The sequence below is a fragment of the Phocoena phocoena genome, chromosome 6, assembly GCF_963924675.1.
Source record: "Phocoena phocoena chromosome 6, mPhoPho1.1, whole genome shotgun sequence".
Taxonomy (NCBI): Eukaryota; Metazoa; Chordata; class Mammalia; order Artiodactyla; family Phocoenidae; genus Phocoena; species Phocoena phocoena.
In genome coordinates, this window is record NC_089224.1 from 67,861,707 (window position 1) to 67,879,409 (window position 17,703).

The window sequence follows — 17,703 nt, forward strand, 5'->3', positions numbered from 1 at the left end:
AAATGGGGATAAGGAGGTAGCAGCTGTTTCCTGTTAAAACTCTGTGGTGTCAAAACAGGTAAAGGGAGCTTTGTAAAAGGCAGTGGAAAGGTACCAAGAAGAAAGGGTTTGATTTACTTTGGGAGGAAAACCCTTGCCAAAACATGAGCTTTACTGGAACAATTTTTCTAGAGAGAAAAAAAGAACTCACAGAATGCAAAGGACGAAGAACACACAGGAGATGGAAAAGATAGAGACCTGCTTTCTTCTTTTCTCACATGAGGCCTAATAAGGATGTCTGGCAACCTCACCTTACATTTTTCATGGACTATTTGCAATTTGCTTTGATCTTCTACCCATGACTTCTGAAAACAGCTTAAAGGAAGCTCTGCTCTGACTGTTGATTTGTAATGTAACAGATCAGAAGACGATCCTGGGGTAAGACTGAACGTCAAACCCTTGGTCACCTTTACCCAAAATCTCATCTTCCAATCAGAAACTCTCAACACAAATCCTGTATGGGCTCAACAAATATTTGATGAAAAATGAATTAATAGAAGCCTGAAATGATTGAATGTCCAGGTCTCTGCTCTGTCAAATAAGAATTTTATGTTTTATGTTTTTAAGAAAAATCACAGATGTGAATTCTACCATCACCCAGTGATACCTGTTTTCTGGTTATCTTGAAGAAATACTCCCTTCAACTATTTTTTATTTCATCCTGGAAAACAATGCTAGGTATTTCTTTCCTTTTTAAATGTTAATAGCCATGATGTATATATATGAATATTCAGGTTTTGCTACAAAGCTCATATTTCTGTGCTATAGTTTTCAGCACAGATATACTCATAATAGTATCATGTCTTAAAGATTCATTTTTATGTTATAAATTAGCAGCTCTAAAAACACACAATTACAAATGTAAATTTCTCCAAGCTTATCCAGGAGACATTTCTGTCATCCAAAAACAGTTCATTTATTCTCTTAAGTTATCCCTGTGTATGTGTATGTGAAACAATTTAAGGCACACAATTGAGTCCTTGCTTTACCAAAGAGATGAAATCCCTAAGTGTATACAATCCCTGTATTTAACAAAAGGTTGTGCCCCTTTGACCAGAATGACCATTGTCATAATATTCTACAGAATAATCCACTCTCATAAGGCTTTCTTTGCTCATTAATATATGACTGAAATAGGGAAGCCAGAAAGATCGTACATAATACAGTAAAAATACACTCTGGAGATGGCATGATAACCCTAGATATGAGCCCACCTCTTTTCTGGCATTTAGCACCTGTCTTACTACACTCATAAACACTAACTGGCACAAATGATTTAGAAAAAATAGAAGAACCATCTCAACTACAGCCTGCTCTCAATGAAATAAGCTGTACCAGAAAGCAAGGTGCTTGAGTTAGATTACCACAAACTACATTGCATATATATAAACCAGAATACTTACAAACTTAAATACAAAAAAACTGAAGCACTTTATTATTTACCTGTGAGCCTGCAGCTGCATTATTAATCAGATTATTGTTGGGATGAGCAATCCAGAAAGTTGAAACAGCCCTGAAAGGCATTTTTTAAGGTGATTTAAACATTCATCAGGAAAAATCCCACCTATTAAAAACCTCCCCCAAAACATCTTCCCCAAAAGCCAACAGCCCTTGACCATCACAAGTGAGTTTTTCACTCCGCCAATTACTCACATACAGTCAGTGGCAGGCACAGGGATGTAATTTCCAAACACTTTTTCCCGCATGGTGGTACACATGGAGTTATTCCTATCAGTGGGAAGTAGGGTGCCTGGTTTGGTGAGGAGTCCCAGATTGTGGAACAAAGTGTTTCTCTGTTCAATACCATCTTCCAAAAAGAAACAATGACCTAGTGTGTCAAATCCGATGGTGTCTTTTATCTGCAGAAATACAAGTGTATGATGTCACTGGTAACAAGATTGACTGCGGTTTAAGCGACAAGTGCTATTCATGAGGCATGCTCAGTACAAAAGCAAAAACAAGTTTTCATCTTAGCTGATGGGGCAAAGTCAAATGTCAGGGTTCATTGATCTCTTAAAAGAACAGAGAAAAACAGCAGAACTCTCAGTAAAGCAGGATAGAGTAAGACATGTGGTATAACAGCTTACTTATATAAAATTGAGAAGTCATGAGAATGAAGGAGAGTTAACTGTTTCCATAATATGCATCAACATAATGTGAGGCTACTTACCAGCAAGCCATTTGTCCCATGCACAGTGATGCACCTTGAGAAGCTGTGATGAATAGATAGGCCGTCCACAAACGTTGCATGTCTGTACCCTCCTTTATAATCCACGTCCCCACACAGGTGAAAATGAACAGGATACCGCCCCAGGTGCTGCTGACCCATGTGTTTCAATTCCACATGAGAAAGATGGACTGAAGTAAAATTTTTCTTTATCTGTAAGATAACCAAAATCAAACTAATACGTAAGCAAAGTAGCTTCAGCAAAGTAGCTCAGAATAGCAAAGTAGCAAAAAATATTGTTTTAATAGAAAATATCTGAAGGAGACTAGACTAGACTGTTTTCCTGGATCATAATTTAGCAAATGCTTCTTTACATAAGTGAATGCTTTGAAGAGCAATAAAAATAGCCTCTCATTAGGAATAAAGGAAATGTAACAAGGAAAACTACAGAAATGGTTTCTGTATATATGTTTGGGTTTGTTCAAATATTTTGGCCATTTCCAGTCTTGTCTTATTCTTTCATTTCTATAATCTCCACCAGAGTTTGATAAATAATTATTTCTAAATCCTCCCTCAATGTTTTAGTTAGCACATACTGTTGTTTACTTGAGTTCTTTTTAAAAACGCCTCTGTTGATCCACCACTGGAGCGATCTCAATATTTACAAACACTGGATTTTTTATCACACTACTAAAAACAAAGAAATGACACTGACCAACATTTTAGAAATCCATGCAATAGAAACGTAGCCAACAATAATAGCCTACTTAATGCACAAAAACTGATTTTAAGACACATGTAGCCAAAATGCAGCCCAGGAGTCCAATACATTAGTACATAGAGCAATGCTTAGCACACAGTAAGTGTTTAGTACTTTTACAGAGTAAAAATCTGCATACAAAAAATATCTTTACAGAAACATATTTTGAATGTGTACTGCTTACCGTTTCATAATATGTTTTTTTAAAAAAAAACTGATTCTTTCAGAGATTGCATGCATGATACTGAGATTGTTTCTTTGTCTGTATAATTGGTTCTTCCCAATGTAAACTGATTTAATCCTTCACAGGACAGTTCTTAAATGGTTTAACTATAGGTCCAGATCAACTAAATAAAGATATAACCTTATCTTTTAATCATCTAAAATCTCATTGTTATTGGATAAAGAAATAAAATGATTTCAATAGCCATAAAGATCTCATTCCAAAACTTGAAGTTTTTTCAACATGCACTTAGCAGCCAGGGTTTCAAAGAGTCCATTAAATCCTTTTGCCTACCATGACATGTCCCCCAAAGGTATCATAATCAAAGAATTGGCACTGGTTTTCAGCGTAGCATGAGTCTTCCATTTCTCCTCGGATTACAATATTCTGGGTAAGAATTCCAACCTCAGCTCTCATGTCTACACCATCTATAATCTCACCCATGTGCAGGAACTGAGGAGTTTCTGGTTGATGAGAGCAAAGCAAAAATAACATTAGAACAATGAAAACATAAAACTTATGTCAAAAACATAGTCCTCTTTATTCTGTAACTCCAAGACATTATTAAAATTTATTGTTTTCTTCCATTCTTCAATACCTCAGAACCACAGAATCCCAGGAAGTAAAGATTTTAAGGATTATATAGTCTAATCCCCCACTCAATGCCTTAACCCTCACTACCAACTATCAAATCCACACACAGAGAGCTTACTCCTCCCTGAAGTAGTTCAGTCCTCTCTTGAACAGCACCAATAATCCAGAATCTAACTAAGAATCCATGCTGTCTCTCTCTCTCTGCTTCCTGTCCATGTGCTCTTGTTCTACTCCCTTGAGGACACATGAAGACCCAGATGCATGTTGGATCTAGGAAAACGAATGATTTTGTACATGTTGATAACAGAGTGTCAAGTTGTTTTTGCTTCTACTTCAAAGCTAAAGTAATCTACATTTGGACATTAACAGTACAGAAATAACCATCTTTCCTTTCCCACTTCTTATTGTAATATTATTATGCACTTTTAAATTCCCACCATTATTGGAAGCTTAGAAACACTTTAATAGTGAGCTTTTATCTGATCTTTACTATATAAACTCAGGAAGGAAAAATACAAATAAATCAAGGAGCTGAGATTATGGAGACTCATTATCACGTAGACTTGTTAACAAGAGTGGGAATTTCCAAATGAAATTAATGCCAGATCGTATCATGGTTTTTTAGCTTTTTGTTTTCTGCTTATGCCCTGTATTGTCAAGAAAGAAAAGTACAACACTGAATGAAACAAGAAAAAATTGCTAAGTGGGCCAATCCCATTTTTTTCTAAAGCAAAAAATTTTCCTTTAACCTTCAAAGCTCTAAATTACCCATTGAGTACTTATTAAATAGTTACTATAAATTATTCTGTTTTGTTTTTATTTTGTTTTGTATCATAAATGTATAATTTTTATTACAGAAGCAAGGACATATAATGAGTGAAATGCACAATGAATCCCATAAATGAGGCAATAAAGGAAGAAGCTTTGCCTATTACCAGGCTCAAAATAAGTACCTGGTAAACGTCAGTCATCCTTTATAAACACAGCTTACAGTAAGAATCTTATTGTACATTGCTCTTTCTCAAAAAATGTATTATTCAAGATTACGATAGGAAATGTAGTTTTATGAAAATACTTTTTTTTTTTTTTTTTTTTTGCGGTACGCGGGCCTCTCACTGTTGTGGCCTCTCCCGTTGCGGGATGCGCAGGCTCAGCGGCCATGGCTCACGGGCCTAGTCACAGCTCACGGGCCTAGTCACAGCTCACGAGCCTAGTTGCTCCGCGGCATGTGGGATCTTCCCGGACCGAGGCATGAACCCGTGTCCCCTGCATCGGCAGGCAGACTCTCAACCACTGCGCCACCAGGGAAGCCCTGAAAATACCTTTTTGGTTCCATTTTAAATATATTAGTGAGATCTACTTTTTGCCAAGAAAGTAGACACTCAAAAACCATGAGTTTCATTTTTTTTAATTAAAAAAAGAAAGACTTCTATTAAAAAATGAATCTGGTTTACTATTATTTAATAGTGGAAAATTAATAAGAAAGAAGTTGGAAAGGATCTTGGGAAAAAATAATCCATCCAGTCTGCATCGTTTTTTTGGTTTTTTTTAACATAGAAACTGGCATAAAAACACTGATTTGCCTATAACATATCATTAACAGCAACATTATTGCTCAATGACTACTTTTATCTAACATCCTCTGGGCCTCTAGTGTTCAAAACACCCCACTACTAAGAACTTCAATATTGATGAAGATGATGATGATGATGACGACTGAAGATAAAACAAAGAATTCCAGGAGTCATATCTCAAAAAGAGGGTTTCCCAAGAAGCCTTCTGAGCAGTCTGATACCTTTGACTTTGACCTGGAAGCGGTTGCACTTGGGACAGGGGAGAAGAGTGAACTCCTCTGCTTGGTACATGGAATAGTCCGTGCTTGCGACCACAATCTGATCTCCGGGTTTCCAGCTACTAACGTCATCCAGCAGATGAAGTTTCACTCCATCCACGACCTCTACCCGGAAACCTGAAAGAGAAACACCTAAACCAAAAAGAAAGAAAGAAAGTGATTTTTTTTTTTCTAAAATCAACCCCCTCACTGATTCACAAATCAAAAGTTAAACACAAGTCAGCAATGCTTCAATTTGATCCATGCACAGGATGAAACAGGACATTAGCACACATGTAATCTTAATATTAAGAATAGAAGCTTGCCTTAGGCAATCTCTCATTTCTGTGCCTTTGCTCATCCTTTAGTCTTTATCTACAGTGTCCTTCCACTCTTAATTCATCAACCAAGATACTATCTTAACCAAGATAAAGTTCAGGCGAACCTTTAAGTACTTCCCAAACATCCTTGCTGGAAGTAACCTTTATGTCCGGTATTCTCATTCTGATATTTTCTCTGGTATGATTCATATCATTCCAATGGGAAGACAGCTCACCTCCTTGGAAGCTACATCAGTAAAGGCAGCAAAGTACATGCATCTGTGTATTCACTGCTCTGTCTCATAGTGCAGACTCATAAGTGTCTACTGAAGGGATGAGTATTCCCACTATTATCTGCAATGTGACCTAAAGGCCACATGATAGTGCCCCAGTCCAACTCGGCTCCTTTCCTGGGATAACGTCAGGTTTGCAATCCAGGGACTACTAATTACTGATCTCTCCTAATACCTCCTTTTGAAATTCAGAATTGGTTCCCAACTAGGCAGATGAAAACTGAAAAGTTGATCCAGCATCTCCATAACTTATACTCTTTAACATGCAACCAAGTGTAGAAGTGTTTCCTACTTCTAAACTGTCCATGATATAATCTGTTATGGTTTAAAAACTGATTTAGGGCTTCCCTGGTGGCGCAGTGGTTGAGAGTCCGCCTGCTGATGCAGGGGACACGGGTTCGTGCCCCGGTCTGGGAAGATCCCACATGCCGCGGAGCGGCTGGGCCCGTGAGCCATGGCCGCTGAGCCTGCGCGTCCGGAGCCTGTCCTCCGCAACGGGAGAGGCCCGCGTAACGCATAAAAAAAAAAAAAAAAAAAAAAAAAACTGATTTAATGTAAATGAATATGGAATAGATGGAAGCTACAGAAAATATGGAAATGTGGGAAAACACCGCATTTCAAAGATATCTGTTTACTAACTGTACTTCACTATCATCCTTCTAATTAACTGGCAAACTACTCTGGGGCTACTTTAAGACACTGACTCTAAAAGTCGATGATAGGAGTAAAAAAAACTCATTTACTCAAGTTAGGGGAATAAAAAAAAGGGAAATTTAGGCAAGGCACAAAGAGTAACACAAATATCCTTACAGTCTTGAGGATATCCTGATAAAACCTAACCTGAGCAAGTCTTGAATTCTGCTCCTTTAGACTCTGATCCACCATGTTTTCCTGTTTCTACAAAGCACCAAAAAAAAAAAAAAGAACCTAATAAATGTAAAGTGTTTTCTTTTTTTATATGTTTCTTGCATATAAATACTAAAGCCTATAATGGAATTCTGTCTAAATAATAATAATAACTAACAATAACAAGAGCTAACAGTTGTGGGACTTCACATACATAATAACTTTTCATCAAAACAACTTTGAGATACAGGAACTATTATATGCATTAAAGATAAAGAAAGCAAAGGTCAAGGAGTCTGACTGACAGCTGAAAAATGATAGCGCCCACAGATGAATGCTAATTTAATTCCAGAGTCCAATTTCCTAAAGTCTATTATCATTCTGCCTTCCCAAGAATCAAAACAGGCAAGTTAAAAGCAAAGGTAAACAAAAAACTCATGGTAGCAATGACAATCACTACCCAAAATTTCAGATTTTACCAAAAAGAATTATCTAAAAAAAGAGCAACTAAGAAACATTAATTTTTTCATATAAAATTTCAATAATGCTTTTAAAAAAAGATTTCTAGGGCTTCCCTGGTGGCACAGTGCTTGAGAGTCTGCCTGCTGATGCAGGGGACACAGGTTCGTGCCCCGGTCCGGGAAGATCCCACATGCCACGGAGCGGCTGGGCCTGTGAGCCATGGCCATTGAGCCTGCGCGTCCGGCGCCTGTGCTCTGCAACGGGAGAGGCCACAAGCAGTGAGAGGCCGCGTACAGCAAAAAAAAAAAGATTTCTAGATCAATAAGTTTTGGCTTAAAAGACCATCAGAATTTGTTTCTGGTTTAAAAAAAAAAAAGCTAGGTTACATGGAAAAAATCTGTATTGTTCGATTATTCCTCACTTTTTTCTGGCTGTAGAAGAAAATCCTACCTGAGATATCTCCTATTAGCACTACTGAATTGGAAGTATGAAAGGATATAAGTTTTATCCTCCTTGCTTCCTGGAGAGAATTTCTACCTCTTCCAGAAAATAGGAGCCACTGTGAACATAGAACACAAACAATATTCTATAGTGGATAGCTAGAATGTACCCTGTTCCAGAAGAGAGGAGTCATTGGCAATGTGGAAATGAAAGCAAAATTTCCCACAAAGGAAATGTTGACTCAAGGTTTGTCAGTGTTATCCTCTGCCTGGAGTCTTCCTGGAAGCAGTTCCACTAAACTCTTCATGCAGGTCCAAATTCCTGCTTAGAAATACTCCTCATCTACCTATGCTTTTTGCCAGAGGCAACCATGAAGTGGTCAAAAGAGCAGTAGTCTTGGAGGCAGAAAGCTGAGGCTTGATTCCAGCTTCCTTATCCATTATAGAAACCATCTCCTCACCTCAGTCAGACTCAGAAGGCTGCTTAGATGGAACATGTGAAAGTCCCTGTTACATACCAGGAACTCTGTTTTAAAGCAAAAGACTTTCTCTCTTTAATTACAAGGACACAAAATACACCCAGGTCATGTTTGCATTATTGTTAAAATAGCTAACCTTTATTTAGTGCTTACTATATACACTGTGCTAAAAAACTTCATATTCTTCACATTTGATACTCACAGCAGCTCTATGTGGTAGTTCCCATTATTATCCCCATTTTTCAGATGAGGAAACTGAGGGTTAGGAAGTTAAAGTCACATGCCCATCATCATATAGTAAGTAAAAGAGCTGGGATATGAACCCAGGCATTCTGTCTCCAAAAATCCATTTCAGTGAATACTTTGCTACAATGCTGCTCAAAACAGACTTACAAGCTCAGTCTAAACTAAACCTTTCTGGCTAATTACAGATGTAATAAAGCACTTTTTAATGACTCATTTCACATTAATTTTGGTATAATATTGGGTTGGAAAAGAAAGCTGGTGGGCAAGCACAGACAGAAGGCTGCCTATCTACCTGGAGCCAAAAGAATCTAGCAGCAAAGTCGGTAAGTACAGAAATTCTGCAGCGAACATCCTTAAGAGAAAAAATCAGAGCATCAGTGCTAGACATGATAGTTCTTCTGAAAGGTGGATTATAATTTTTAAAATATGCTGAAGAAAAAGTAAAGACCTAAGGTAACTTTACAATACATTATTTAAGGAGAGGAAAGCAGGTTAAAATAAAATGAACACTAGGGGAGGCAACATAGATTGAAGAGGGCTAATTAACTCTGAATGATAGGGTTAAACATTAATTTTAACTGTACTTTTCTGTGTTTTCCAATTTGTCCATAAGATAAATGTACTAGCTGGATTATCAAGGAAAAATTGCTAAGAAAATGAGTAATTTGTTTATACAGCATGTGTTCAAAGGTAATATTTGCCGACACGTCTGTGTAACAAGAAAATCTAAAGTACAAGATCATTTCACTGTCTCAGAACATAACCAAAGACAGCTCACCCGATCACATCCAGATTGGTTCAATTGGTACCAAATCCAGGAAGCAAATCCATTAACTACACCATATAACTCAAGAATGAAGAACAAAAGTCCAATTGGGGGCGTGCCTAAACTAGATCATTTTCTAGTCCAGAAAAAACCCTTGAGTCTAAAAGAGTATGTACAGTGGGGAATCTATAGGTTTCATCTTTAACCAGTTGAGAAAGCTAAACAGAATGTCATTTGAATACACTTAAAAAAAAAAATCTGTCACAATACTTACCAATGTCTTACAAGAGTATAAACTGTACTCGCCTACCTTCAATCCATTCACTATAAGCTGTCACAGAGAACTTCTGACCATCCACAGTATAAAATTCTCTTTGGGCAAGAGCCTTTCCTCCACTACTATGATTCTCATAGTTTCTCACAGATTCATTGCAAGAAGTACTTCCACCATCAATGACACCAACCAAAGCCCAAGCTTGCCTAGAAGGAAAATAAGCAGGTGCATTTGATTATTTGTCATGGTACTGACCAAATTCCCCAACACAGATGTTATGACAGGTGCTGTTAATTCATTTTTTCATTTTTGTCAATCCCTCCACCTCTTTTTTCATATGTGGTTGCAAGTCCAAACTTGACTGAAATAACTGACATCACAGAAGGAAATGCACCTGAATTTTAAATCCTTGTTTGTCCAGCTCTGTAACAGGTGAAACACTGATGACTATGACTTCAATTAATCACTAACTTCCTTCCTCAATGCATACTCATTTCATTCCTATATCATTCTGGGCAGAAACCCATTTCTTTTTAAATGATTATTACCTGCTCTCTTTTCCACTATCCTCTCTGCTATGTTCTCAAACCTAGCTGCATAATAGAATCACATGGAGCTTTAGGAATATATCCATGCTTAGACCCAGCCCACACTGATGCAAACAACATCTCTACAGGTGGGGCCTGGCATTAGTCTGTTTTTAAAGTTCCCCAGATGCCACGATTGTGCAGCCACACTGGAGAACCACTGAGTTAGAGCAGTGGTTCTCAAACTTTGTAGGCATCAGAATCATCTTGTTAAATCAGATTGCTGGGCCCCACCTTCTGACTGTTTGAGGCAGGGCCATAGAATCTGCATTTATGACAAATTCCCAAGTGATGTTGATGCTGCTGGTCTGGGAACCACACTGAGAACCAGAGTCACAGGTCAGAGGTTAGAGCCGTAGGTATCAACCTTAACTGCACAAATTGCAGGGGGGGCGTGTCCTAGCCTTCAGAGATCCTGAGGTAAATCATGTAGGGTGGGCCCTGGGCGTGGGATTTTTTTAAGATCTCATGTATGCAAACAAGGCTGAGCACCACTGGATTATTGGTTTCTTAATATTCTTAAATTAAAACTGTAGAATCACTCTCCAATAGATTTAAAATTTTACATGCTTTATATCTATTTGTTGAAAGCAGTATGTTTGAAAAACACCATTTTATTTCTGTGATACTGTGATAAACACCCCAGGGACTTTGCTCAAGCTTGTGGCAAAATAAATCAAAAAAAAAAAAAAAAAAAAAAAGAAAGATAAAAAGTCAGAAAATTTGCCTTAAGACTCCTGGTTTAAAACATGAAAAGAAAAATGTCAACTTCCTACTGTAGAAAAAAAAAAAGCCAAATGTAATCTATGCTAGACAGATGGCTGGATACTCACAGATGAAAGTTAATCAGAGCATGCCTACAACCTTACAAATTCTACACCCACCCCTGCGTGGATTAGCTACTCTTTGGCCGACTGTGCTTTATAGCTCTATTTATATTCCTTGATACAGCAGAAAGAATCAAACGAAGAATGTCTCCATTTATTATCTCCTGTGTGAGAGGGAAGAGGAAGAATATCAGAGGCTTCCTTTATTTACCAGAACTGCCTCAGCAACTATAAAACAATGTTCTATTCTATTGATATTATCTCCAAAACACTCCTACTTCCCTCCTCCACTTGAGGAAAATTCCAGCGTGCCAGAACATTATCTTCAAAGAGGCATGTTTATGTACCCTGGAGATAATGTCAATGCAATGGAATGTTGGCAAAGGATCACAACTCTAATTCCTCCATCAAATCAGCAGCAATATTTCTAAATTCTAAAGGGAATTTAGAAACAGTAGGGAGAGGAACCCCAAAAGAGTCAAACAAAATATTCATAGCTAATGAACACACAAAACCTAGAACAATAATGACATAAAGTTGTAATCTCCGGTATTACTGGATAGTGAAACAAAGTAGGTGTCTGACTTTGAACAGACCACACTTCCATTCATAGGTCTATAAATTATAGAAATATGTGCACATGAGCATGAAGGGATGGATAAAAGAACACTCAGAGAAGCACATTTTATGAGAGGTCCGAACTGGACAACCACCCAGATGTCCAGCAGTAAATACACTGTGCTATAGTCATACAATAGTAAATAAACAACGATGAAAATAAGCCACCCTGCATGCACCAACATAAACGACACTCAATAACGAGGTTGAGCAAAGAAGCCAGACACAAAATATAACATATCGTCTGCTTCCATTTATATGAAGTTCAAAGACAGGCAAACCTGAACTTTAGGGTTCTCCACAAATCCAGGGGAGTGGTTTACTCTGGTGAACAGAGGGAGTGGTCAGTGAACAGGATGGGATAGGATGGGGGCTTCCAGGACACTGGCAACGTTCTCTTTCTTGAACTGGGTGGTCGCTACCCCGATATCACATGGTGATAAGTCATTAAACTCTATATGCTTGTTTTTAGCACTTTTCTGTATATGTATAATATTTAATTAAACCACCACCACCACCACCCCAAAAAAACCACCTCTAAGCCCTCCTTCTCTACAGCCTACACAGTATACTCCTAAACTTCCCTCGGGCTTCTCACCTTTGGGGAGCCTCCAAGGCTCCTTCTATTTGCACTCCCATCATACCCTGTAGCTGCACTAAGTTTCTCACTGTATGATCCCCTTCTCCTTAGGTCTCTGTTTATCCACCAGATTAAAAGAGGACTCTGAGACAGTGTCCTTTCATCTAAGCATCTATGGGTACCCGGCGCTTAGAATCCCCTAAGTATTCCCTGGGTGAGTAAAAAGCATTTTAAGAACATTACAGATGCTTTTTCTTCACTAATTTTTGTCTTCTTAACTTTCTCTACAATTTCTATAGATAATATTCCATTCCAACACTGACCAAAGAAAAAATAATAACTAGACCAAGCAACCATCAAAGGAAAAAAATAATAACTAGATCATTTCAACATGGGAGTTTTGAAGTCCTCTTACTTTTCACTGCAGATATTCCCTGACTTTATTGTGAACAGTAAGCAGAATTAAAACTTGTTGTTTTTTTTTAATTAAATGTTGAGCCAGCTGCTTCCCCAGAACCCAGAACTGCATTAGGAAATCATGATTAACTAGACTATGGCACAAGAACACAAGAATAAACTGTAGGGATGAATCCTACTATCTGGATGAACCTCGTAGCCCTCCAACTTGTGCTTCCTCACATGTGCCAGGGCCCCAGAGGCCTGTGCCCATCAAACAAGCAGACTCAAATGAAAGGATTCAAAAAAAAGAAAAAGAAAGAAAGAGAAAGAAAATTGTGCATGTTCCACCCCTCCTCAATCTTTTCAGACAACTTTTCCACCTTAGCACGGAATTGGGCCCTAACCTTTCAACTCATAAGGTACCTCCAATTAGCCTGAGCTTCATATGATCTTCAGAAGATAATAAAAGAAGGAAGTCAATCTCCTTAAACTGCCTGATTGCTTTCAGTACGTTTCTGTTCTTAATTTTTCACAAGCCCAACGCTAAGGTTCACAAAGTGCTTCATAAACCAAAGCCAAGAAAAGAACTTTGTAAACAGTCTTCTGTCCTCCAGTTCAAAGCAAGAGGCAACGAGACTTCCAAATGGTAGTGGCCATTCTGGCCCCTGAAGTCAGACTGTGAAGTATTTTGTTTCTTTCTCCATCCCGCTCTCCTCTCACACAGACACAGACGCTAATACATAGCAGGAAGGAAAGTAAAGAGATATGTATGCCCACCTGTAGCCCAGTCCTTGGATCAGCTTACTTCCCAGCCGGTCCTGGATCATTTGTATGGTTCCTTGTAAGAGGCTTTTGACTGCTGAATCTCCAACAGCTATGGCAACAATCCGTCCTGGATCCTGGTCTCTCAGGAATTTCTGAAGTCGCCTACTTTCATTGTGGTATTCGTGCGTATCAAACCTCTCGATTTCCAAAATTTTGGCTGTGTCTTGGTCAATGACCCTCACATTGAGGCCCCTGGAAAAGTCCTTTTCAAAGGCATGGGAGCCAAAGGTCAAGCCTGAGGAATTCAGAGTTCTCACCAACAGCGTCCACGATGCCTTCTGTGCCCCATGTAATTCCAGTGTCCCGCCGGCTTCCACACCAATAAATTTTTTGCCAAATGTTGGCATACTTTCACCTTCATCTGACTTGCCATACAAGACAATTGTCGCTTTGGATTTATAGCGGCAATTTTCTGCTCCAATATGAAGCGCCCCACCATCCTTGATCAGGATGTAACGAGTCCTCAAAGTAATATTTCTGGATCCATCTTTATCGTCCCCAAATACAAGCAGTCCTGCAGGGAATAACACTAAGTAAGCCAACTTCTGAAACATCTTTCTGAGGTACAGAGAAATAAATTTCATCTTAAGAGGGGAAAAAAGCACTTCCGCAGTTAAGTTGGGACAAAGAATTTATTAGAAGTCTGCTTAGAAAATTGAACCTGTTTTCAAAACATATTAAAGGAAGAAATGGAGAGTTCATACCTCAACACCCTAAAGATGCCCATGTGTATGAATTTCAATCCATTCACTTTAAAGGTACATCATTTCTAGAAAAATATGTAAGACTCTACAAATCTGAATCTCATTTTCACATACGTTAACCCACATTAACTCTCTCATCACTGTTCATAGTTGTAACAAAGATTTAGCTATGAGAGATGACCTTCTGGAACTATTTCCTTTTCTATAAATCAAGGGTCTTGACTTGAGTGATTTCTACGGCCCTTCCAGCTCTTGAATTCTACTGTTCTACCTTAGGAACTTTTCCTGTCTCCATGGTTAGAGTGACACCACATCCTAAAAGCTAAGAATAGTTTTCTACATAAAGAACATCAAACGTTGCCCTGCAATAAAGAGCAACCTTGCTGTTCCCATAGACAGGGACTGCTACTTACCTCCATCCTTAATGACTATAGAGTTCACCGTGGCATCTGAGGTCAGGCGGAACATATCTCCCTCCTTGATAACAACTTGTTTTGCAGAATCTTGTCCTGGATCCCAGTTCCTGAGACGGGGGTTTTGATCTGGGCAATTCTCTATAAAACAATGCAACATCGATATTCCATTAACCAACAATATGCAAAAATACCTTTAGCCAAATCCAAGTACTACCATCATTTATTGCAACCTGCAAGTAATGGGCTGACATATTTTAATTTCCTTCCATAAGGATGGAAATTCCATCCATCCCACCAGGCAGAGATGTGTCAAATCCTTTACTTCCTCAACGCATAAAAAAGGTTTCACCACAGGGCTTCCCTGGTGGCGCAGTGGTCGAGAGTCCGCCTGCCGATGCAGGGGACACAGGCTTGTGCCCGGGTCCAGGAAGATCCCACATGCCGCGGAGCGGCTGGGCCCGTGAGCCATGGCCGCTGGGCCTGCGCATCCGGAGGCTGTGCTCCGCGGCGGGAGAGACTACAACAGTGAGAGGCCCGCGTACCGCAAAAAAAAAAAAAAAGGGTTTCACCACAAAACCAAGTCGCCATCCACTAGTTTGGGTCAGAGTCCACAAGGTGAAAACAGAGTTCGCCAGAACTATCTACTCTGGAAATAAATCAACAGTAAGAGGCAAAACTCTGAATTGTTCTTGGACCCACTGTAGAAAGCCGTTTTAGAAAAGAAACTATGTTCACAACACACTGATAAATAAAAAATAGAAATTGCTAACCAATATGTATATTAGGTCTTCCCAGGTTCCTTCCTATGCACAGTGAATCATAAAGTAGGTGATAATAGCAATTCTTTCATTCCAAAGGCAGCCGCTGATAAACATCACTATCTTCAGACATATACACTTTCCCAACAAAGCTTCAAGAGGCAAATGGCCAAAGACATGACTTCTCATTTTAAGAGATGAGTAAACAGCAGATTAGAGAAGCCAAACCTAGATGAATCAGCAAGTTGAGTGATATGGAAGTTCCCCTTTAAGAAATGACGTTTACTTCCCTTGCAGCGTTTCTTTACTAGAGTTAGAATTTTCCTCTTGAGGGACTTCCCTGGTGGTATAGTGGGTAACACTTCGTGCTCCCAACGCAGGAGGACCGGGTTCAATCCCTAGCAGGGAAACTAGATCCCACATGCATGCCACAACTTAAGAAGTCCGCATGCAACTAAGACCTGGCACAGCCGAAATAAATAAATAAATTTTTTTTTAAAAAACAGATGTGTATAGTGTACATAATATGTTAGTAACGTGTAAGATATGTTAAAAAAAAAAAAAAGAGGACTTCCCTGGTGGCACAGTGGTTAAGAATCCACCTGCCAATGTAGGGGACACGGGTTTGAGCCCTGGTCCAGGAAGATCCCACATGCTGCGGAGCAACTAAATCCGTGTGACACAACTACTGAGCCTGCACTCTAGAGCCTGTGAGCCACAACTACTGAGCCCATGCACCACAACTACTGAAGCTCGTGTGCTGCAACTACTGAAGCCCACACGCCTAGAGACCGTGCTCCACAACGAGAAACCACGGCAACGAGAAGCCTGCTCACCCCAACGAAGAGTAGCCCCCACTCACCGCAGCTAGAGAAAGCCCACATGCAGCAACAAAGACCCAACGCAGCCAAAAATAAATAAATTAATCTTAAAAAATAAAATAAAAAATAAATGGAGTGTTTACAATAAAAGAATTTGCCTCTTGAATAGATGATGATGAAAACATAAAAGTATTTTGCATTGCCACAGCTATTTAATGCATGAGACATTTAGTTTCTGATATAATTTGGAAGAAAAGAGAGGGAAAAAAAATCACACCAATTTTGACCAACTAATGACCAGGTAGTTACTGAGGATCAATTTGTCCACTCTGGACTAGATAGTGTAAAATTTATAAAGTATATAATTTATAAAATTTAGAATGAGCTCACAGCCCTCAGAGCATATAACCTAGCTTGGGAGAAAAAGCCGCCATGTATGAAGTAATACTGAACAATGTGGCAGTTACTTTAGATGAAAAAGAGCTCAGAGAAAGGAGGGGTGGGGCTAGAGTAACTGAGGCAGCTTCAATGGAGCAGAAGACACTAGACATAGATCCTCAAAGGGTGGATAGTATTTAAATAAGAGGAGCATGAAGGGGAGATAAGAATACTAGTGATGCAAATATCCCTTACTATCCAAGTCCATTTGGTTGCTCATTTAGAATAGCAAGATACAGCCTACATTTAAACTAAGCCAAGATAAGAATGGACAGGATATGCTTGCAAATCATATGAAGGTGGAAGGTATATGCTGGGGGATAATATGAGAAAAAGTAGAGACACTGGGTACATCACAAAGATATAATTTTTTATAGGAAGAAAACTGTGATTCCTCATTTTGAACTTGCACACCACTAATGCAAGCATCTATTTCTAAGCATTCATGTTGGCTCACGCTTTCTCTTTGAGGTAATAATAACCACTACAGTTAAAATTAGTCCCACTAGTTAAGACCTTGGCAATTATTTCATGGAATTAGTTTTTCTCCTAGCAGTTTCATAATCATTGATATTTAATTCTGATAAATCAATGATCATCACTATTATACTAAGAATAATCCTTAAACTTTTATTCCCATCGAAGAAACAAAAAACGTCTTGAATTCGTTCTGACTTAATACTGAGGATTTCTTGAGCTTTTCTTCTACCTCCCTCTCTACCCATAAAACATTTAGCTGGAATGCTCCATGATATCATAAGCAAATGTAGGTCCCAGGTAACAAGCACTGCACCCAGCTACAGAAGGAAATCCAGAAGGAATCTAAGTCTCAAAAGATCTAGAGCCTACTATAATAGTTATATAATTCCTCTTAATTGTTTATAATTATTCCCCAGGAAAGCATGCTTCATTAGAAATTTTTTATCACCAAAAATTCCAGTCTGTTTTTTTCCAGTAAACTACACTTAATGAGAAAATACATAGTCTGCA

At 38.7% G+C, this 17,703-nt stretch overlaps 1 protein-coding gene across 2 annotated transcripts in view; it reads right to left on the reverse strand.

The window, feature by feature from the left end:
- Positions 1-17,703, reverse strand: part of CEMIP2 (cell migration inducing hyaluronidase 2) — a 78,116-nt gene that overhangs the window by 44,146 nt on the left and 16,267 nt on the right. Inside the window, exons 3-10 of one of the 2 annotated variants that reach the window (XM_065878779.1) lie at positions 14,694-14,834; positions 13,529-14,090; positions 9,777-9,946; positions 5,579-5,767; positions 3,484-3,653; positions 2,210-2,419; positions 1,693-1,898; positions 1,483-1,552 (exon numbers count right to left, since the gene is read on the reverse strand). In XM_065878779.1, the coding sequence (XP_065734851.1) occupies positions 1,483-1,552; positions 1,693-1,898; positions 2,210-2,419; positions 3,484-3,653; positions 5,579-5,767; positions 9,777-9,946; positions 13,529-14,090; positions 14,694-14,834 (1,718 nt within the window). The remainder of the gene's footprint in view (positions 1-1,482; positions 1,553-1,692; positions 1,899-2,209; positions 2,420-3,483; positions 3,654-5,578; positions 5,768-9,776; positions 9,947-13,528; positions 14,091-14,693; positions 14,835-17,703) is intronic. The other variant, XM_065878780.1, reaches the window with a different exon arrangement.